The sequence below is a fragment of the Suncus etruscus genome, chromosome 8 (assembly GCF_024139225.1).
Source record: "Suncus etruscus isolate mSunEtr1 chromosome 8, mSunEtr1.pri.cur, whole genome shotgun sequence".
NCBI classification, from domain to species: Eukaryota; Metazoa; Chordata; class Mammalia; order Eulipotyphla; family Soricidae; genus Suncus; species Suncus etruscus.
Window position 1 is genome coordinate 6,689,018 of NC_064855.1, and position 23,673 is coordinate 6,712,690.

Below are 23,673 nucleotides of genomic sequence, written 5' to 3' on the forward strand. Positions count from 1 at the left end.
TTCTGATTCAATAATTCTATCTAAGGGAGGCTTGGAGGAGAAAGTCTGGAAACTGGAGCTTTAGCTGGGAAAGTACTGAAAATTCCACCTAAAAATGTATCAAGTGGAAACATGGGAGGCCTCAATCAAAAGTTTGTTTTGATAGTCTGGAATACAAGGATTTGGGCTGGAGAGATAGGACAGAGGGTAAGATACTTGCCTTGCATGCAGCTGACCTCAGTTCAGTTCCCAGCACCATGTCTCATCCCTCCCCCCAGCACTACCAGAGGTTACTCCCAAGCACAGAGAGGCAAGAATAGCCCCTGAACACCAAACACTGTGGCCCAAAATTTTCCAACTACAATAAAATATAAGGATTTCTAGAAATTTCTATGGGGGAGGGAAGAAAGAATACACTCTGCAGAAACCAACTCAAGAAACACAATGTAGGGGCCGGAGATATAGCACAACAGTAGGGTAAACATTTGCCTTCCATGTGGCTGACCCATGACGGAACTGGGTTCGATCCCCACATCCCATATGGTCCCCCAAGCCAGGAACAATTTCTGAGCACATAGCCAGGAGTAATCCCTGAGCATCACCAGGTGTGACACCCCCCCAAAAAAAAAGAAACACAATATACACAATAAATGCAATATTCCCAACACCACTAGGAAAGAAAAAAAAAAGGTGACTTCTGCACAGAAGAGAATAAAATTTTATTATAAAGGTTCTAACTTCAGCAAGATTGTCAGCACAAGAAATGATATGAACATGTACATAAATACAAAAAAAATTATTATGTATGTATGAGACTTTGGATTCAATCCCCAGAACTGCCAATAAATAAATAAATAAAGGGTGGATGGGGATAGTTAACCTCAGGAATGCAAGATTTTCAAAGTTCTTTCCAGAATAATAGATATTGAGATTTTAGCATCAAGGATTTACAGCAGACCATGGATTGATTTCCTGTGCAGGACTTCAGTCAGTGGGCCACCACTGAGTCCTTAATCCATCCTACTTTACAGACTCTACACTGGCATGGGAGTGGCTGGGTCACATGGCGCAAGGTCTCTGAGCCCCAGAACTTCATTCTGAACCCTAGACAGATGCCCCTCTTAGCCTCTGCACTGGTTCTAGAACTTGATTCCCTAACACAGAAAACCAGACAAGGTGAAGAAGGAACTGCCGCTATGAAGAGGCCTGAGCGGAGGCTGGAGAGTCAGTCCCAAAGTTAGGGTGCCTTAACGTTTGGGGTGCTACCCCATTGGGCCACTGCCATATTCATCTGTTTTGTGCTCCATCTGTCTTGTGTCCCTGTTTTCTCTCCTTACAGGAAGGAGATATTAATTTCCCCATAGGATTAGAACTTTGGGTAGAACATGCTTCATGCATCGGATTCTGCACCTGCCCAGCACTAGCCAGAGCCAACGATCAGCAGCCCTGCTTTCGCCTGTCACTTCACCATTCCTTGTCTGCATGCTCTCCCGTTGAAGAGAAATCCCTTTCGCCCTCCCTCACGTGTATCAATCTGCCTCTCCTCCAGCAAATTGCCCTTGACGGATGGCAATAAATATTAAATGTGCATGTGAAGAAAGTCGTTATTCCGCAGTACAACAGTCTCTGTTTGACAGTCCCGCTTCTGTGTCAGCAGAGCACACACAGGCGATCAAATCAAAAGGCTAAAACCAGGAACCAGAGCCAAAGTGCAGCGGTAGGATGTTTGCCTTGCACGCAGCAGATTCAAGACGAACCTGGTTCCATCCTGGTGTCCCATACGGTCCCCCTAGCCAAGAGCGATTTCTGAGTGCATAGCCAGGAGTGACTCCTGAGCGTCACCGGGTGTGGCCCAAAAACAAAAGTAAAACAAAAGGCTAAAACCAAATCCACAAGCAGAATGACCCATGGATGAGATTATGAGATTATGCTGGTTGCCTACTGCACCTCAGACAGCAGCCACTGAAGTAGCTGCTCCAAATTTCAGTGACCCATTAGCCTGGCTCAAAGGCCCAGTATCCCCCTTTATCTTTTGACCCAAGTTCTAGCAGAGAGAGTTCTGGGAAGTCCAATTCTTTCCACAAAGCCACTTGATAATCCCAGAGATTTACCGTATTTTTTGCTCTATAAGACGCACCTGACTATAAGATGCGTGTAGTTTTTTGATGCTCTCCTCCCCTGCACGAGAGCTTCAGCATTCGCTCCATAAGATGCACTTTTGAGGGGAAAAGTGTGTCTTATGGTATGAAAAATACAATACATTCTCCTACTCTCTTTGGGCCCTAGCCCTGCTCCTGACCAGATTTCACTGTGTCTCTGCCGCCTCAGCTGCTGTGTCCTATCTCCTCAATCCCATGTTGTTCTCACCTTCCTCTTGACTTTCTGCAAAGCAGCGCTCACAGGGTGCCATGAGACTTAATTTCCTTAAGATCTGCATCAGCCATGATATTTCCACATGGCACAATTTGCCGTTGAGCAGAATTAAAATTGGGTTCTGTCCCCCTGATCCTCCTATCAGATTACAGGTGTATCAATGAGAGGGGGTGAATGTACTTTAGTGGACTACAAAGGCAGAGACTGGCCATTTGCAAATGGCCAGGATGCTCAGCACCTGGGCCACACGTGTCTCCCCTTCCTAGTCCTGTGCTTCTCACCTTCCCAGTCCACAGGATGTCTCCCCTTCCTTCCAGCCACCCACTGCGGAGCCCACATTCCCCATCTTGAGTCAGCTACTCAGCTGTCTTAGAATCCGGTGTAAGCAGAGGCTAGTGGCAGAGGTACAGAAAGATCTGGGGCTGTTAGGTCACACCTGGAAGTGCCAGGAGGTTATTCCTGCCTTTGTATATAGGGTCACTCCTCAGACTCAGACACTCAGGGAACCATGCGGTGGTACCACACTGCATGTGGCACCATGATGAATCCTGGATTCCCACATGATGAACCATGGATTCCCCTTCCCGCTGTCTCTCTGGCCCGCTGAAGTGTGTAACTTGTGGAAAAGCTGAGGAAGCGTGTCTTATGTGGCCTCCGACTTCTCCCCCTCTCCCAGCTGAAGTGCTGACTGTGATGAGCCAGAGCTGAGTGAAGCTTGATCGCACACTTAAGCCTTGCAAACCTTCTTCTTTCCCTCACTGAGGCAGAAAATGGTCTCATGTTTGCCCAGAGTAGGCCCTGCCTGGCTGCAGGGAGAGAGAGAAAAAAGATCCCCCTTCCTCAAGCCCCCTTCTTGGAGTCTCTAATCAGTACATGCAGCAGATAGGCTGTGCACCCCAGGGAGAGAGAGAGCTCTGGCTTGCAGAACCCCCTGAGCTGGGGGTGCCTGAGTACAGGGCAAGTGGCCTGGGGGTAGCTGACTCACCAAGAACCAGCTGCAGTGGCGGAGGGGATTCATCTCCAGCTGGTCCTTAGGGATCCATTGAGCCAAGTGTGTTCTCTCTCCTGCTTTCTGATTCCCGCGTTTCTATTGTAGAGTTGACACACACACACACACACACACACACACACACACACACACACACACACACACACACACACACACACATCCCTGTGTCTGTGCTGGACTCAGCTGTGGAACACGAGGCTCTGGTTCCCTGCCAGCATGGCAGCACTTCCCCAGAGATGGGACGGACATGTACTGAGTGCACTGGGGGGGAGGGTGAGGGCTCAGCAAGTGGCCGAGACACTGCGTGGGATCCATAGTCAGGGCATTGGGTGGCCAGGAGTGAAGGGTGGGGGGGGCAACATCAGCCTTCCCCTTTTCCTCATGGACATGCCATCGAGTGTCATCTCAGCACATGGCAGCAGCTGTGAGCCAGCAATAGAGAGAGCACTGCAGACTGGGGGAGAGAGCACTACAGCATGGGGGGCACTGCACTGTGAAGTAAGTCATTGCAGCATGGGGTGCACTTTATGGGGGGGTCACTGCAGCTTGGGAGGAGGAGCACTGCAGCGTGAGCACCCCAGGGCTCATTCTTTCCTCCGAGGAAAGCCAGAGTGACCAGGAAGTGTCAAAGAGTTTGTAGTCTGGGGCCGAAGCTGTCGTCTAGTGGGAGGACGCTGGCCTTGCATGCAGACAAGCTGGGTTCTGTGATCCCTGGCATCCCTTGTGGTCCCCGGAGAACCACCAGGAGAGATCCCTAAGCAGGGAGCCAGGAATCAGCCCCCTCCCACACCATCCCCACTCTCCCCACTGTCCACAAACAGAATTCGAGGTCTCGCTTCAAATGGCCACACAGGGTCGCCCTTTTCCTTCCTAAACTACAGTTTCCTGGCCCAGAACAGAGAATCTAGGTTTCCCTCTACAGGTCTGAGTTGGCTCTTCCACTGGCACCACCTTCCAGCTGACAATGCCCCAATAACAAGGGGAGAATTCAAAGCCAGCTGGTGATGTTCTACTCCAGGAAAGCATAGCTGTTCCAAGCAGGGCCAGAGAGCATGGTCTGAGTTACACTAAAGCCACGGCTAATCTAAGGCTCCAACTCTTCTTTTTTTTTTAAATTAATATCTTTATTTAAGCACCTTGATTACAAGCACATCTGTAGTTGGGTTTCAGTTATAAAAAAAAAAAAAAAACACAAAACAAAGCACTCCCTTCACCAGTGCAACCTTTCCCCCACCAATGCCCCCCCAGCTCCTATGATGGCTGGAAACCCAGAAGCCGGCACTACTGGGTCTGACTCCACTTAATAACAGCTGTGGGTGGCTTGTTCCTGATTCACTTGTTGAGAGAGACGCAGAGAGTTCTGACTATAAAAAGATAAAGATAATGGGTGAGCAAAACTGCTTTTATCCTCGTTATCTTAAGAACCACAGGCTTCCGGACCAGGTACCAAACTTTCCTGAGTTACCAAGGGTGGACCCGCCCTTCAAGTGCTGAAGGAGGATGGTCTGAGTTTCTGTGTGCTTGTGGGCTCTGCATGCACTTGGAAAAGACCTTGAGAATCATATCAGCTTCATACAGACTGCACATGCCCGGCTTCTTCCTCTGGCCTCTCAGATTGGGGCTGGAAAGATAGGGCAGCAGGGAGGGCATGAAGCTTGCATGCAGCCAACCTAGGTTCTATCCCCCACATCCCATAGGGTCGCCTGAGCCTAGAGAGTCAGGAGAGTGATATCTGAGTACTGCTGTATATGGTTCTTGCCAAAAAGAACTTGTTGAAGAACAAAACCCTGCCTCAGAATGTTGGGCCCTGGACTATTCTCTAGAGCTGAAATTCCATCAGTCTTTCTTGCCCTCTAGTCTCACACCTTTGTAGCTTTGGTTCATAGTTTGCAAAGCGAGGCCCAACTACATTTGACTCACCTGGGGATGGGTCATGGGTCAGAAATTCGACTTCAATCCCTCAGAAGTGGAAATCTAGAGCTGATGCCCAGCACCATCTCTGCCAGCCCACCAGTGCAGTCAGCCTATGCTGCCTCATCTTCTCACAGGCTTGACCAAAGGCTTGTGTTACCTCATGAGAGGCCATGAGATCATCCCTAGGCTGATAGCTTGGCATGGGCCCAGACAGTGCCAAAACTTCATCAGATCTGGCGACTCCACATTCCCAGGTGTGGACAAGTCCAGCCCAGAGGAAACTGGACCTGCCAACAAGAGCTGTCTCTGCTCTTTGCCAACAATGCTTTCTACTCTTTTCCCTCCCCCTTTCCACCTGGGTCCATCAAGAAACCCCAAGTGCACCCCCCTAGGTTCAACTCCTAGAAGCAACCCCGTCTGCACCTTCTCACTGGAGGGAGGCTGAGGTGTGCAGCCTCTGGCGTGTGAGTAATGGGGATGGGCCTGAGGGTCAGGCCCGCTATCCTGCCAGGAATGGTTATGACTGGAAACTGCCCTTGTGTCTGTGGACTCTAGAAACAGAACATGGACTTGTGCAGAGCATTGATTTGATTAGATTCGTGATCACACATGTTTATATCTTACAAGCAACGGGTCTTTGAAAGAACAGAAATTGGTTTTCATCGAAAATAGCTTGAGAAGCACAGTCCTAAAGGGCTTCTCTAATAACTTTCTTTTTACAGCACCACTAGGATAATCTTCTTTAAACCCTACTTTTAAGATGTTTAACATTTAATGTATTGTAATATTTAATATGCTATGATATGTTAGTCTCTTTCTCAAGTATCTCCACAATTTTATTGACTTCAGATAGTATGTTCTTTTTTGTTGAAGAGAGAAAACTAACATTTGCTATTAATTATTTGCTATTTATTATTAAGCATCTTTAAGTATACCCAAGACCCAGGGACGAGTGAGAGGTTTTAAATAAACAGTAGCAACCTTATCCACAGATAGTATAGAATGAGAGAAAAGAGAGAGAGAAGAGAGGAGAGGAGAGGAGAGGAGAGGAGAGGAGAGGAGAGGAGAGGAGAGGAGAGGAGAGGAGAGGAGAGGAGAGGAGAGGAGAGGAGAGGAGAGGAGAGGAGAGGAGAGGAGAGGAGAGGAGAGGAGAGGAGAGGAGAGGAGAGGAGAGGAGAGGAGAGGAGAGGAGAGGAGAGGAGAGGAGAGGAGAGGAGAGGAGAGGAGAGGAGAGGAGAGGAGAGGAGAGGAGAGGAGAGGAGAGGAGAGGAGAGGAGAGGAGAGGAGAGGAGAGGAGAGGAGAGGAGAGGAGAGGAGAGGAGAGGAGAGGAGAGGAGAGGAGAGGAGAGGAGAGGAGAGGAGAGGAGAGGAGAGGAGAGGAGAGGAGAGAGAAGGACAGATAGTCTTTACCCTGGAGCTCTAAGACCAAGCCAGGCCTGAATTCAACCCTCAAACTCTCCCTCTCCCTCTCCCAACACAGGGATTGAATTTATTGCCCAGTCTTATAGGATTCCATCCCCAGCACTAATTCCCACTTGGTGCCTGCCTACCCAACTTCACCCCACCCCAGCCCACCCCCTGCCCCAACTTTTTGTTTCTAGTATCATTGGCTGGTAGTGCTGTTTGTCCTCCTAGTTCACACTGGAAGAGAGATGCCTCTCAAGTTAAGGGACTGACTTAGACAGAGAAGGAAGGGACCTAGCATGGGCAACCTGGGGACCTGGATATAATTAAAGGTGCATAGTTAATAGCATGAGCAGATTTGTCAGGACCCCCACACACACACACACTCTGTCCTACACTCATGGGCTTGGCTCCATGTTGTCCCCATGGCTTTGGGTAGAATGATGGAGTGATTGGGATCCTCATCAAATGAGCCCTCTCCATTTCTACCTGTGAGGATATTTTGGGGCTGTGACATGCTCCACAATTAGAAGTCGCAGGAATTAGGCCCAGAAGCCGAGCTTTAGAGCACTTATAATAGGTTCACCCACCAATGTTGCCTTTAATGGGAGTTAGAGATTGACTTCCGGTTTGGTCAATAAACTCTCCAGGGCCGAAGAGATAGCACAGTGGTCGGGTTTTTGCTTTGCATGCAGCTGATCCAGGATGGACAGTGGTTCAATTCCCGGCGTCCCATATGGTCCCCCGAGCCTGCCAGGGACAAATTCCGAGCACAGAACCAGGAGTAACCCCTGAGCACCGCCAGGTGAAAACCAAAAATAAGTAAATAAATAAATAAATAAACCCTCCAAATTAATTAATATGGGAGGGATAGGTTGAAGGTATTTTTTTTTCTGATAGGACACATTACTACATTTGCCATTTACAGCAAGCAATAAAGCAAAAACAACACAAAACAGAACGTTTGGAATAGTACTTGGAAAGGAGTAACGGTTTTTAACTAGATTGGCTCCCTAAGGGCCATGCTGAAGGCTCATGGGACCCAGCTACGTTAACAAGAAAAGTTTCTTTTTTGCACTTCAGTGAAACTTCCTCCTTCCACTGAAGCATATTCATCTTGGGTGAATAAATATAGCAAAATCGTTTATAAATAAACCCAGGCTGCCCTGAACAAGAACATGAATTTCCATTTCCTGTGTATGCTCACCAAAGTAGCAAGCACCCACAGTCAATCCATCCATCCATCTGTGTCCGTCTGTCCCAGCAGTTACAGAGAGAACGGGGAACCCAAATCCAGCCAGATCAGAGCCTGGCAGGTGCCAACCATAGTGAAGGGCCAGTTACATGGATAATACCCAGCATCTGCAAGGAGTGAACCTACATTGTAAAGGAAAAGGAGCCTTAGAACAGCAGCTGTCTGCCAGGTGTGGCCCCAAAATAATAAATAAAGGCCACTTTAAATATAGGCCAAAAGTTTAGAAATAAACATTCATTGGCTATGTCATCTCGTCCTGAGAACTTGCTTTTGAGAATCACTGTGGCCACACTGCTAGGTTATCAATGAAAAAAAAAAAAAAATGATCCTGGTGGCAGCTATTTCTAGAGGCAGAAATCAGAGATAACTGGAATTATGCATCCAAAGCAAGGTGCGTCCCTATGTGGACTGCTCTGTAAATGATACCTGAGTACTGCTGTATATGGTTCTTGCCAAAAAGAACTTGTTGAAGAACAAAACCCTGCCTCAGAATGTTGAGCCCTGGACTCATCTAGAGGCACAAATACAAGGAATTGGACACGAAATGTTATCAAATGAAAAAGGAGCTTTGGGGCCAGAGCGATGGCACAGCAGTAGGGTGTTTGCTTTGCATGAGGTTGACCTAGAACGGACCGCGATTTGATCCCCCGGCGTCCCATATGGTCCCCCAAGCCAGGAGCGATTTCTGAGAGCATAGCCAGAAGTAACCTCTGAGCGTCACCAAAAAAATAAATAAATAAATAAATAAAAATAAATAAATAAAACAAAACAAAAAGTGAGCTTTTTTCCTTAAAAAATCAAGTAAAAACACAATGTGATTCTTTGTGGGGGGAAGAAACTTGCTCTGTTCTGTGTTTGAAGAAACAAAGGAACAGTTGTAAAGCAAGAGTGAATCAGCCCAAATGTTATCAATAAGATGCTGAGAGTTCAAGGGGCGCTAACAATGAACACAGATCCATTTCGACACCACTGGATGGTCACACACAGTGTGACACAACACAAGTGAACACAAAGGGTGAGAAAGAACCCGTGTTGCTGTGGGCGCCATCAGGAGGCGAGGAAAGAACTTTCCTTCTGTGCTTCTGTGAATTGTTTAAATCTTTTCAACCTACACGAACAACTTCAACAACAACAAAAAGAAGGTGATGAAATCAGACTTTGAGGTAGTGACTAAGCCATGGGATATTCTAGGAATGAACTAGCCAACTTCCAGGGCTGGCCAGATTCGATCCTGGCATTCCCTAGGCTAGGTAGGCCCTTCCCCAACCCAACTCTTCATTTCCAGCACTACTAAGGGAGTGATCCCTCAATTTTAGAGCCAGGAATAACCCTCTGGCATCCCAAAGCAACTCAGTTTTTTAAGTAGCAGTGCGGGGCTGAGACTTTCCCGCCAAGCAGGGCCCAACACTGGTTGGTTTTTCCTGCACCATTCTAGGAGGCCAGCCTGGAGTTGGGGGGCCACAGGTGCACCCCCAGACCGGAATCCTGACCCGGGGGAACTGGGGGGGGGCTCCCTCCATCCTCCTCCTTCCACCCCCTGACGGGCAGGGGAGGAGCCCGGCCCGCCCAGTCCCGGCCCCCCGCTCCTCCCCACTCCGCTGACTCCGGGGCGCACCGGGGCGCACTGGGGCGCAGGCACCGGGGACGAACAATGGGGCCGGGCGCGCGGGGCGCCTGGGCCGCGCTGGCGCTGGGCCTGCTGGTGGTCGTGGCGCTGCTCAAGGCCGCCGTGGACGGGCTGGACTCGCCGGGTGAGTGAGTGGCCGGGGTCGGGCCGGTTCGATTCCCGGGGGGCGCGGGGACCTGTTGCGCGCGGGGCTCCCCAAACCCAAGCGCCCCGACCTGCCCCCTCGGGACTCCAGAGTGTCCCGGAGTGTCCCAGGAGGCGATTGGAACCCCGAACCCCCATGTCTGCAATGTCCCAGAGCCCAGGAGGCAACTGGAGCCCCGAACCCCAATTTCTGCAATCAAGTGGGGCTCCCCAGAGACGCCTGCAAGGCCACGCGGGCCGGGCAGGGCCATGCGGACGGTGCTGGGGACTCAGGTGGGAATGGGTTTCAGGTGGAAACTTGGGGGCTGCCCCCAAATAGGGGCCTTTGGTGCCACCCAGGTTTGGAGACACTAGGGGTCTGTCCCCCTGATTCACCCCCCCTCTCCAGCCATCTCATCTTCTAGGGTCGCTTTGCAAGAAGCTGCGGTGCCAAAGGCCTTCTTTTTCCCCCTTTTGTTACCGAGTCCCAAAACTCTGGATAAAGCCCCACACACACACACCCCAGTTCTGGGCGGGATCCAGCGGCCCAGGCACCCCTGGGTGGCTCCCAAGACTTGCTCGACCCAAAGAGAGACCCATTGGGTTGGCTGCTTATGGACCCCGCGACTCAGAAACGTTCCACGGGCCGGTGCATTCGAGCCAGACAATGAGCCGCTTCTTCTGCCAAGTGGATTGTTTGCTGGGTGAGGGGGGACCCCCTTGTGGCTTTGAGGACCGACCCGAGTCTCTGGCCCTTTAGGAAAAGGGAAATCAGAAAAATCCTTACCCCATTTCTGACCTCTGAGATGTCTGTTTTACTGTAAAGATAAGAAGAAGAAAAAATCTGAATCCAACCAATCTTACAGCAGTATCTATTGGGAAGAAACTTTGGTATGTTATGGATTACTCACTAGAGAAGCTGATGTCCTGGTTTTTCGGGGGACAGAAGGAGACCTCCAAATAACAGACTTTCAAAAGCAGGTCCCTGGCTTTAAAAGACACATAAGGGGCCAAAGAGATGGTGCAGAAGTTCTGGCTTTAGGGAAACCCCTATTAGATCATCCCAACCTATGGTTTCTGAGTACCATCAGATATGACCACACAAGCACAAAAAAAAAGCGACCCTAAGGAGTACCAGTTAGGAGATGGAATTAATCCTGAGCAAGCCTGTACCTCAGGATTTGAAGTTCTTTTCCTCCATTCTGTGTTTTCCTGTTTCAAACTTTGGTCTTTCTGCCTTATTCCTCGCATCACATTAGTGATCCTTTAGGGGTGAAAGCAGTGTCTGACACTGTCTTCCTAACTATTTACTAGGAAGGTAGAAAGCTGGAAAGTTTATCCACTTTCGTCCTCTTTCTCCAGTCCTAAAAGGGTTGGGGGACAGGAAATGCTCCTGGAAATGATCCCTCATCAGGGTGAGTCCAGGAGGCAGGCTGGGTGCTCTTCCTGGTAGCCGAGGGGCTGCACAAGGCAGTGGAGAAGGTGGGAAGGCTGTTTTTTTTTTAGGAGGGGGGTGCTGAAATCATGTGCCCACGAATTGGACATTGTCTTGAAGAAGAGGGAGAACCAACGGGGCAATGTTTTTCATTTGGGGAGTTGAATAATTGGGGGTGCAAACACCCCGGAAGAAGAGGTTTTCTTGAAGGGGAAAACCAATGTTTCTATTGCTTCTTGGCTAGGCCAGGCCCTCCAGCTGCTTCCTGGGCCAGCTCTTTATTGTGACTCACTCCTTGCTTGGTCCTTCCAGCACTGCACCCCGGTGCTCCTGGCTCGGGATTACTGGAAGAGGTGCGGGTTGGCGCCCCTTACAAGGCCAGGCACGCTCTGTGCTTCAGAACACATGGCAGTGCCCAGCTTCTGGGCATGCCCCTGGCTGCTAAGCGTATCTATCGATCCTCCCCCCACACCTTGGTGGTGAAGGGAAATTGGTTCCCCAGAGATCCAATCCTGGTGAAGCCTTGAGGATTTGGATTTTGGGGCTCCCCTGCCCAGGAGTTGGGTGCCAGTCCTGGGAAGAGCAAATAGTGAAGCATTTCCTCTGCTCACTGAAGCTGCTGGGGCTGGTGCTATAAAAAAAAAAAACAAAAACAAAAAAAAAAAACTAAATAAAACATCGGGAGAAGTTGGTTGCTTAACTATCAGACCACAGAACCCCTCCGTCTCTGCTGCATCCACATCCTTCCGAGAAATGTCAGTTAAAATGAAAACCCACCTCTTGGTTTTCTGAAGTTTAGAGGGAGATGCGGGCAGGCCAAAAGACCCCCCCAACTGTGGGAGCCGGTTCCCCTGCCCATTTGCTCTGGGAAGCTACAGTCCCAGTGCCTGCCCTAGTGTTTGTTCCAGACATGGTTTTCTGTCTGGAAAATCCACCAGGAGCACTGGAGAGAGAGTACAGGAGTAGCTTGTCTGATGCGGTGGCAGCTGTGATTATGGGCCCTAGTACCAAAACAATGTGACTTCCCCCAAACCAAACACACACACTGGGTGACAAGGCTACATGTGGGGAACTATGCTGAGGGCGTCTCCCACGTCACACGACGTGGTGCTTCCTGCCTTCGGCCCCTCACTTATGAGCTCTTCAATCAAACCTCCTGGAAGGAAGGAAACGGGCTGACCTGGCTGAGTGCAGCTTTGGTGACCAAGGTCGAGGTGCCTGTGATGACAGGGCCCAAACATCGAGCTAGCAGTCACCCAACATTGTTTCTTTCTTCCTCCAGGATCCGCAAGCTCCAAGACTTTGGTGCTTCCAGAAAACTCCAATATCCAAACAGGTGCGTTGAATAAAATTATCGTCACCCGCCTCGGGCCGCAGGGCCTACAAGGCCCCTAACTCATTAACCCCACTTTACTGAGGTGGGACCCCCCCCACCCCATGGAGCCATGTAGAAGACTCTGAATTCAGGGGCCATTAAAGGGCACCAGGCCACATCCCTGGTGGTGCTTGAGAGCATCTGTGCTGGTTACCAGAATGGGGGTAACTGTGTGTGGATTATAGGCCATGACCTCAGTGCTCTTTGGGGTGAGGCACTTCATTCTAGAATCCTTCCTTGTTCTCCAAGAAACCCCTGCTCTCAGGAGGAAGCTTCCTCGTCGGGCACCAGAATTGGGGTGCACTGGGGTCACACAGAAGCCACAGGCCATGCTCAGGGTGAAATGTGAGGGCTGAGGTCATACTTGGTCATGCTCTGGGGCCTCTTGAGAGGCCTCCCTTGCAGCCTCAAACCAAACCCACTATGTGTCTTTCCTGCTGCAACCTTTGTGAGTGCCTCCTCCGGCCAGATCTCAGGCATCTCCCCTGGAATGTCCTGCTCACAAGCCTGGAAAAATCCAGACTTGGGCTGTGCCCATGAATATCCCCAGTAAACCCAGAGGGTTCTGAGCCAGTTTATCTTCTCACACATTTTCAGGTTTTGCTGAGAGAGAAACTGGACAAAAGAATCCTCATCTACCAATTAGGTCCATTTTCTTTTGGTTTTTTTTTTTTTTTGGGCCACACCCGGCGATGCTCAGGGGTTACTCCTGGCTGTCTGCTCAGAAATAGCTCCTGGCAGGCTCGGGGGACCCTATGGGACAGCGGGATTCGAACCAACCACCTTTGGTCCTGGATCGGCTGCTTGCAAGGCAAACACCACTGTGCTATCTCTCCGGGCCCCATAGGTCCATTTTCTTTACCAACCCAGCAACTAGTGTCTTAGCACTGAGATCCCAGTGCCTCTGACTCTGGACTCTGCTAGATTTTTTGTTGTGGTGCATGGCTGATGGATGTTCTGTTGCTGTTTGGACTCATGAGTTTTTGCTCCTGGGCCACCCAGCACCTCCCAAATTCCCAGTCCCGACTCCTATTTTCCCTCTTCTCTCTCACTGCCTCCCCTGTTGTTTCTGAGCACATCAGAGCAACCTTTAGCTAACAGATCAGCCCGGAAGTAATAGTGACTGTTGGGAGAGAATTTGTTTAATTCAGATCCCCAGCAGCATTTGAGGGGAGCTGGGATTGGTCCTGACAACTCAGGATGTCCTTGACTATCTGAGTGTTCTGTGGCCCTAGACCCTTTTTCCCAGCTCTATGACATCTGGTTTATGGACTGTTGAACTTTGCATCAGCTGAGGAGGGCGGCGAGAGATCCCGGGCATCCACTGGGACCAGCAGTCTCGGTGCTCCAAGGGGGATAGACTCAGAAAAGGGAAAGAAACTGGCCCTCCATGCCACAGCACAACACACTCAGGACCGGAAGCTCGCTTCCCTGTGCCCTAAGGCGAGCATCTCTTCACCAACTTCCTGAGACGGGCCCCTCTGTTTGCTGCAGAGCTATAACATTGTCATCAGACTTAATGATGGCTCTAGATAAGCAGATGTTCTTCTAGCACAAGGACATTTGCTGAGAGAAGCAAAGCTAACGTTGCTGCAAATCGTTTTCTGAAGAAGCCAATTGAGATGGTTATTTAAAAAAAATTATTTTCAAGAGGGTGTAGGGCCAGAAAGACAGCACAGTGGTAAGGCATTTTCCTTGCATGCAGCCGGCTCAGGACAGGACAGGCCTGGGTTCGATTCCTGGTATCCCATAAGGTCCCCCAAGCTTGCTAGGAGTGTTCTGAGCACAGAGCCAGGAGTAACAACTGAGTGCCACTGAGTGTGGCCCAAAAACCAAAATAAAATTTTTTTAATTTGGTGTAATTCTTCATTTCCTCCCACTCTAGAGCAGCTTCCGCTGCTGTGTGTTATACCAGCAACAAGGCTGAGTATTTTCTCTTTTATGATGACATGGTTCCACTTGTTATGGGGCCAGAGCAATAGCACAACAGGGAGGAAGGACCCCTATCTTGCACACACCTGACCCCAGGTTCCCCAAATCCCGTAGGATCCTTTCTGAGCACACCAGCAGGAATTCCTGAGTTTAGAGTCAGGAGTAACCCCAGAGCGCTGCTGAGTGTGGCCTCTTGCCCCAAAAAAGGATTCAAATTGTTGGGACTTTTTGTTTAAACTTCCTATTTTATTCATTTGGTGCTACTTATTTGGAGTGTATCTGACACTAGTCCCCAAAGGAAAACACCATTTTTCTTTGGCAGAATCCTAACATATTGCAGGGGCGTGTTGTTGGGGGAAGGTATTATTAGCTATGAGATGCTACGTAGAATCCTAACATGCTTCTCCCTTAGGTGAGACTCACCATATCTCTCCTGTTTCCACGCCTCCTTTCATCCCCGCTCCTTCAGAGGGGTACAGTCCTGTCAGGTCTATTTTGGCTCCTTGCACTGTGTCTAACTTTGGTTCCTAGAAGGTGGTTTGGGAGATTCATGGGTCCAAATACTTGCTGTGTAACTGCCCACTGAACCAAGCCCGCCTCTACCTGTTCCGTGCACACTATTAGCCAGTGCTCGAGTCTTACCCTTTATTGTAACTGGCTTTTGTTGATAGAATATGGTAAATAGGGGCCAGAGAGTTAGAAAAGCTATAGGGTGTTTGCCTTGCACATGGCTGACCCAGGATAGACAGGTCTGATTTACAGCATTCCATATGGTCCCCTGGGCCTGCCAGGAATGACTTCTGAGCGTCGTTGCTCTGGCTCCTATGTGGGAATCCTAGAAGAGTGTGTTGATATTTCAAGTCACTTAAATCTTTTTTATTTTTCCTAAAAAAATTTTGTTTTGGGTCACAACCAAAACCAGTGATGCTCGGGGGTTACTCCTGGTGGTGTTCAGGGGACCATGTGGGATGCTGAGGATCAAACCTGGGTCAACTACATGCGAGGCAAGTGAGTGCCTTACTCATTGAGTTATCGCTATAGCTCCATTTTTTCTTTTCTTTTCATTTTTTTCTTTTTCTTTCTTTTTCTTTTTTTTCTTTTTTTGGTGCACACCCGGTGACATTCAGGAGTCACTCCTGGCCATGCACTCAGAAATCACTCCCGGCTTAGGGGGACCATATGGGATGCCAGGGGATCAAACCATGGTCTGTTCTGGATCAGTCACATGCAAGGCAAATGCCCTACTGCTTGTGCCACTGCTCCAGCCCCAACTTCATTTTTTCTTAAAATTTTAATGGAATCACCATGAGAAACACAGTTACAAAGTTGTTGGTTGAGTCTCAGTCATATAATGTTCAACACTCACTCCTTCATCAGGGTCCACTTCCCACCACCAGTGTCCCCAGTTTCCCTCCATCTTTCAAGTCACTTTAAGGCTTATGGGTTAGAGATGCAGAAAGAATAACACTGGGAAACCCTGGAGATGGGCAGTGCTGGCTTTAGTACTGTGGGGCATGTGGAAGAGTGAAGATGGTGGATAAAGTGTAGACAGATAAACAGTGGGGGGAGGACTCAACTGAGAAAGCACAAAAATCCCCCAAATACCAAGAAGTGCAAAAATGGCAACAGAAATGAAAGAAAAACAAATGTTGGAGGGTTTTTTTTCTATGCTTCTGTTCTCCTTTTCAAAAGCAGAAAGAACCAACTGTGTTCTTGATAACTCTGATCACCCATATCACCCTTACCCCAAAGACAAACAGAAAGGTCACAGCTGACGTTGGTGCCTATGCCTAGGTCTGGCCACAGTCAGTGGGTCGAGGACATGAAGGGGAAATGGGCCAACAGGAGCAGGCACACTCGTGCCCCATCTCCCTGTTCACAGACAGACTCGCAGGGCTGCTGCCCCCATGAATGACGCTCTCCAAGATGCCTCGTCTTGTTCATGCCCCATCCCAGTGTGTGCTTCCATGTAGAATTTCTTGTACAAGGACTAAGAATATGGCTCAGCTGTAGAGCAGCTGTCTTCCATGTATGAGGCTCTGGGTTCAAGCACCAAATATAGTACTGTTAGATATAATCTAATATAAATACATAATATAGACATTAATGTTATGCATGTGGGGCCGAGCTATAGGGCACTTGGGGAGGGTACTTGTCATGCACACAGCCAACCTGGGTTCGATCCCTGCATCGCATTTGGTCCCCAAGCACTGCCAGGAGTGATTCCTGAGTGCAGAGTCAAGAGGAACCCCTGAGCAGTGCTGGGTGTGGCCACAAAACAAATAAAAATTTTCTTGTATAAAATAAAACTTAATCCAAGACTACCCAGAAACGAGCATTTCGGAGGATTCCTGGCTGCAGGGGCTCTTAAATTTCCCAAATGTGCTTTCCAGTAGAAAGTTACCTGCTCTCCTTGCAGCCAAGCATGAGTGCTTTTCTCTTCCCATCTATCTCAGTGGTTTCACTTCCCCCTGGGGCGGGGCCAGGCCTCCTCTGAGCACCCCCAAGGCTTTGTGGCTCTTGCCACTTCCCCTGTCCCCTCCCCCAGGCGCTGTCCTTTATCTCATCAAGCCTCAGAGTCACTTTGATGTCCCTGTTTGTTTGCTTTGGTTATTTATATTCCAAACGCAAGAGAAGCCATCCGGGAATTGTCTTCCACTTCCTGCCTAGTGCCTGAGTTGGGTGGGCTCTTGCTTATGTTGAGGCACCAGGTCCCCTCCTTTTCACCGCTGAGTAATATTCCACCTGGTAGCATCACCTGCGCCCCACTTGGGTTCAATCCCAGGCCACCGAACCCCTGAGCATTGTGGGGTACAGCTCTGTGTGGGCTGTGTTGAAGTGGCCCTGGGCCTGCTGGCATGGACAGAATAGAATCTCTCCTATGTGGGACTTAAAGATGCAAGGGAACAACAAAGGGTCAAAGGTGACACCACTACATGGAGCAGATTCCACAGCTGAGTTTGGGGGTGGCAGAGGGAGACGTGAGGTTCTGGGGGAAGGAGGGAGGGAGGGAGGGAGGTGGGTATTCTGGGAGGGATGGACGTTGGAATGATGTGATGAGAACCAGTAGGAACAGTAACTAACTGTACAATCCAGGACCTCAGTCAGTGCAAAGGACCATGTCAGTGCTTCCATGGCAGGGGAGAAGCCTCACCAGGCTTCAGGGGTCTCGGGCAAGCCCCCAGTTCCTAGGCAAGACTGTGGTATGCATGTGAGTGGGAAATATGGGGTGGACTGAGATTCCAAGAGTGCAGGGAGGGGAGGGAGCCTCAGCTTTGCCTGTGGACTTAATCTGGGTGGGTCTCCTTAGGGACTCGGATAGAAGTGCCTTTAACCCAGTTTGCCTCTGAGCAGCAGTCAGTCCGGACTCTGCTCTCCTCAGCAGCTGGCTTCTCCATTATTTCCAACTTCGACTTCTTGACTTTCCAAGGAGTCAGCGTGTCATACACTGATGGACTTCTGTAGCTCTGGCTATACTTACCCACAAGCCTCTCTTTTGGTGTAGGGGCCACATGTGGCAGTGATCAGGGGCTGGGCCTTGGGAGCTGCTGGTGATAGAGACCAAGCCCCCATTGCATAGCTTGAGCTTTTGACCTTTCATCTCCTTTGTCCCAAAGTTACATAAATCTTTAACTTCCTATGCTAGGAAGTAGATTTATGCTATTTTGTTTGGGGGCCACACCCAGGTGTGCTCAGAACTTACTCCTGGCTCTGTGTTCATGTGGGTATCAGGCATTGAACCCAGGTCAGCTGTATGTAAGGCAAGCACTCTGCCCACTGTGCTTGCTTTCTCCAACTCTGCTTCCACTGTGAAAGCAAAGAAAGGCAAAACAAAATTCTTTGCATGGTTTGAACTTCATGGACTTGACTTTTACAAAGTCTTCATTTTTATCACTCCTGTGGTGGCTAAAATCTCTACAGCAACTTAAAAAAAAATTTTTTTTTTTGCCCCTTCTGTGTCTTTGAATGGGGCTAACTTGCTCTCAGGCTCACTTTTCACTTTCCTGTGTGTGTGGCGCCAAGGAACCCAGAGCAGTGCTCCAGAGCCGCCACACGAGGGCGTTGCTGAGAATTCAGACTAGGAAACTCCAGGCCTTGGGCTTGCAAAGCAGCAATCACCCCAGCCCGTGGCAGCTACTTTGTGTTTTGGGCTACTCCTAGCAGTGCTCAGGGCATACTCCAGGCTCTGCAGTCAGGGATTACTTCTGATGGGGTCTGGGGACCTTACGGGGGTGCCAAAGACTGAGCCGGGTCAGCCGTGTACAAGGCAAGCACCATCCCTATCCATTCCAGTCCCTTATCTCTTTATTATATTTTCTGGGTTTTTGTTGTTGTTGTTTTGTTTTGTTTTGTTTGGGTCACACCGGCAGTGCTCAGGGGTTATTCCTGGCTCCAGGCTCAGAAATTGCTCCTGGCAGGCACGGGGGACCATATGGGGCGCTGGGATTCGAACCGATGACCTCCTGCATGAAAGGCAAACGCCTTACCTCCATGCTATCTCTCCGGTCTCTTTATTATATTTTCTGTTGTGTATGGACCACATGCAGCAATGATGGAGTTGGGGCTGGGAAGTCGAGGGGAAGTCACCTGCAAAGCCACATGTGAACCATATATTTGTCCCATGGATCAATTAAGGAACTTGATTCTAGGAATTCTGGTCAGATAAGCTGGTTGTTTTGAAAAATTTAAATAGAAAAGTTTTTAAAACTTTTAGATATCCCAGACTTTCTGAACCAGATATTACCCTGAGCACAGAGTGACCCTGGAAATTCAGAACTTGGAAGTTCTGACATTTACAGTGTCCTTAGGGCCCCTTGTTTCAGGAGACCAGAGGGGAACTGATCATCGGTGAATTAACTGTGTATGAATGGAAGAGAAAAATGGGTGGATTCCACCCCATAAGAATTTATGGAGACTGTCACTAAAGCTTTAAAAAACTGTTGCTGGGCCAGAGCTATAGTCCAGTAGGTAAGGCATTTGTGGTGGATCTGGGTTCAATCCCTGGCACCCCAGATGGTCCCACGTGATCCCTGAGTGCAGAGCCAGGAATAAGCCCTGAGCAGCACCCATAACATGTTAGTAGAGTTCCGACTCATTAGGTGATGGCTCTGCTCTGTGCCTTACTGTCTCCATTGGCCAGCGTCCTCTTTGGTCCTGTGTGCTGGACAGTGGACTGGTGAGTGCAAGAGACTTGAGACTGTGGCTGGAAAGGCAGGGAAATGGATACGAAGGGCAGCCACTAAATACCGTCCAATCTTCTGAGCAAACTGAGGGTAACCCTGAAATAAAAAGGGCCAGAGGCACAGCTCAAGGGCTGAGGTGCTTTCTGGCAGTGGGTTTGACTCCTGGAGAATGCTATTTGCAGGCATCCACTCAGAAAACTTTGTCAACTATACTAAGCTTTTGCTCTTTGAGACAGAAATGAAAACAGAGTGAGGTTGGAGCAATAGCACAGCAGGGCATTTGCCTTGCATGCAGCTGACCCAGGACTGACCCAGGTTCTATCCCTGCATCCCATATGGGCCCGAGCCTGCCAGGAGTGAATTTGTAGCTCAGAGCAGGAGTAACCCCTGAGCACCACCAGGTGTGGCCCTCCCCGCAAAAAGGAATGGAAACTGGAATGCAAAGTCCTAAGTCTATATTGATGTAGTGCTGGTGATTTTATTAGTGAGATAATGCACGGTCACAGAACAGAGTTCAGATTTCTCCCCCATGCCACCATTTCTGTACCACCCACAGCATTAGGCAATGGGATGTTGTTCCAGAGTCAAAGCTCTGGTTTGTGTTTCTTAAAACCCTGCAGGGAATCCCCCGCAGTCGCCCAGCACCATAGGACCTCCAGTCTCAAGCACGAAGACTACCACCACAACCTCAAAACCTGCGACAAAATCAACAGCTCCCCCAACCTCAAGCACTGTGACTGTCAATGTAACCACCTTGAAACCCATCACAACGTCTACAACAACAACAGTGGCATCAACTACCACAAAGTCGACACTCAAAACAACAAGTGTTTCAAAGACCACACCCCTGGTGCCAACTTCCACGATGATCACAAGCCACAACAGCTCAGGGACGACATCTGCTGATTCACTGGTATCAAGTATGTATTCAGGGTGACCTTTATTTTATGTGGGGGAAGTAGTGCTTATTCTGCAGAAATATGGAAATGTGGGCAATATTAAACCCCATGAGAAAACGTGTTGTAGAGATTGGGCAACTAGTTGGCCATTTAAAAAATATTTTTGTGTCCACTTATAAACTGGTCCCAAGGGGCTGGAGCAGTGGCACAAGCAGTAAGGCATTTGCCTTGCCCGCACTAGCTTAGGGCTGACCGTGGTTCGATCCCCCGAGTCCCATATGGTCCCCCAAGACAGGAGCGATTTCTGAGCGCAGAGCCAGTAGTAACCCTGAGTGTCAATGGGTGTGGCCAAAATAAAAAAAATGAAGAGCATTCTGAATATTAAAATGCCTTGCTCTTAGAACTGATGGGTCTGTCTGGGAAACATCTTTTTTAAATCCTCTAACGACCATATTGGGGAAAGAGCTATAATCTTGGTACTGGATCAGATCCAATGTTCTGAAGATGTTTCTAACTAACGTTTGTCCTTTTGAATAAAATGCATTCTTTGGTTTTGTGTGTGGAGAACCCCTTGATTTTCAGCACATAAAACACAGAGGGCTTGGAGGCACAACATAGTGAATAGGGTGCACTCGTCCCCCCAAAAAACAACTAAAACCATCAAGCCTCTGTTCTTGTAACTTGGGGATAATTGTTTTTTTGGGGGGCCACACCTGGTGACGTTCGAGTTACTCCTTGCTATGTGCTCAGAAATTGCTCCTGGCTGGAGGACCATATGGACGCGGGAGATTGAACCAGGGTCCATCCTAGGCTAGTGCGGGCAAGGCAGACGACTTACCGCTTGCACCACCACTCTGGCCCCTTAGAATGCTCTTTAAAAATCACTAAAAGTCTCTGTTTTCTTCCAGACACAACTACTATTAATTCCAAAGAGAAGAAAGGATCCAATTTTGACACTGGCAGTTTTGTTGGTGGCATTGTATTAACACTGGGAATATTATCTATTTTTTATGTTGGATGCAAAATGTATTATTCCAGAAGAGGCATCCGTTACAGTACCATGTGAGTGTGGCCATTGTTTATCTAACCAGCAGAGCAGTGGGTTGGATGGTAGCACAAGTTAGTGTCCAGGGGAGCGTTTCGGAAATCTGGATACTCCCAAATACAGTTTACAAAAGTGTCTGGTCTCAAATACTTTTGCTTTCTATGTCAAGTTTTCGGACAGCCTCATTTCCCAATTTCATCAAAATGAAAAACTGTTTACCCTACATGTACTTTCAGAGGTAAAAGCAACACTTAGGAATCAAAGCACTTAGGAACACCCTGAGATATCCTTTCCTAGGTGTCTCTGAGGTACCTAATCTTTCATAAAAGGGACAGTGTATGGTCCTCCAGACGATTTTCCCTGATTGTTTAGAGGCCAGCCCTCTGTGTACACAGAAGATTCTGCGTACAGAAATGCTTGTAGCTTTTTATTAAACTAGTGAGAAGACAGTCACTAGCCTTAGAGCAGAAACGACCTAGACCATCTGACTCTAAATATTTGTCTCTTCTATTACAGCGATGAACACGAAGCCATCATTTAAAGCACTCCAAGGACCAATGGGAAAGGTGATGCAGCCCTATCTAGTAATTTGGTTTAAATTCTTGGTTCTTAAAAACAGTATACACAGGCCATGTAGATGTTATATAAACATGTAAAACCTCCTACTGATACACGTCAAAGAGGCTCTGTGAACACTTGAAACACAGTTATAGCAATGATTTTATTGACTTTTAGTAACAACAGACCCTATCCCGTTTCTTTATGGCATTGGATCTGTATGTATCCAGAAGATAGCAGTGAAGGGCATAATGCCAGCAGAATACACAGTATGGAGCTTGTCAGGGTAGAAATGTCATAAAAAGGTCTCACACATTATTTTAATTCTCTCACTAGAAAGCATCAGTATTTGTTAAAGCTTAGTACTGGGTTTAGAAACTACACATAAAATACCTGGAGTGTAGTCCCAATGGAGAGCAATTAAAGAAATGTACTCTTATGAACTTCTTGGAGGTTGATATTCTTTAAAGTTTCAGTAAATCACCATGTTCAGTTTAATAGAATAAGAACTGAATTGTTTGCTGCTGTGAGAACATTGTCACCACTGGAAATTGCTTTGTTTCCTATTTAGCTATTTAGTGCATTATTTTGATACGTGGAGCTACTTTCAATATCTAGAAATGCCTACTGTAGTGTAACACTTAAACCTCTATCTAGAGAAAGAGATTAATGCATTGTCTCTCGAAGCAGGTTGTTGGGCTGCCTACATCCGCTGCATTTGTCATGCACTGTGATTCCAAATACAGCATTTCTGTACCAAACCATTATATTCTGGACTGCTTCTCCATGGAGGTCCTTTCAGATATGGTGGAGACAAAGCACAGTATGGCAGGACACCAATATAACCAACGGATTTTCGAGTTTTTTTTTTTTTTTTAGATCACACTCAAAACTCAGGGTTCAAGTATAAGAGTAAATAGGTCTATCTTAGGTAGTCAAAGTAAATTGCACCAAAATGACCAAAAGTGTCTTCATGATCATGCATCATTCCTGCATCTAAAGGAACCACACGTAACTCTGGGATCAGCCTTTTGGTTTGCAGGATGACATATCAAGTAAAGACAGCCTGCTCACTGTGCATTCAGTGGCAGATGTAGGCTCATAGGGCCAGGTTAGTAACGTTCAATTTACCTAATGGGTCTTTCAGTCAATGCTTTCATTTCCTTGCAAGATATATTACTTTAGTACCGGGACCTTCTCCATTCTATCTGCTGCATTGTTGGTATTTCAGAATTTTTAAATTAGTCAGAACTTAGCACTTTTAAGGCACATAAGTAATATTTTCCTTTAAAGCTTACTGTACTTTGGATTTTTGAAATATCTTAGTTTTAAGTATTTACCTTTAAATTCACTGCAGCATTTGGGGGGGGGGGCAAACACTGAGAAAGTCACTATTTCCCATTGGTGTGCTTCCCAAGTATATATTTTACTAAAGTTGAAAATTTATTTTCTTGACTAAAAACAATCCACATTTGCCAAATAGTACACAGTCCAACCTACAGCTGCTGCAGGCATCCTGCATCTCAGCATCTCTAGTGGGGAACAATTCCTTCACGAGAGGA

The 23,673-nt window shown here is 48.2% G+C and overlaps 1 protein-coding gene across 4 annotated transcripts in view; it reads left to right on the forward strand.

The window, feature by feature from the left end:
• The first annotated feature begins 9,493 nt into the window (after nucleotides 1–9,493).
• The window catches only part of TMEM123 (transmembrane protein 123), a 639,759-nt gene continuing 625,579 nt past the window's right edge, over nucleotides 9,494–23,673 (forward strand). For 2 of the 4 annotated variants that reach the window (XM_049778593.1, XM_049778592.1), the window contains exons 1-5: nucleotides 9,494–9,685; nucleotides 12,402–12,455; nucleotides 20,221–20,529; nucleotides 21,417–21,570; nucleotides 22,070–22,100. In XM_049778593.1, coding sequence (XP_049634550.1) covers nucleotides 9,586–9,685; nucleotides 12,402–12,455; nucleotides 20,221–20,529; nucleotides 21,417–21,570; nucleotides 22,070–22,094 — 642 coding nt within the window. In that variant the 5' untranslated portion in view covers nucleotides 9,494–9,585 and the 3' untranslated portion in view covers nucleotides 22,095–22,100. Of the gene's footprint in view, nucleotides 9,686–9,765; nucleotides 10,389–12,401; nucleotides 12,456–20,220; nucleotides 20,530–21,416; nucleotides 21,571–22,069; nucleotides 22,712–23,673 lie in introns of those variants that run through there. The other 2 variants (XM_049778591.1, XM_049778594.1) reach the window with 2 other exon arrangements.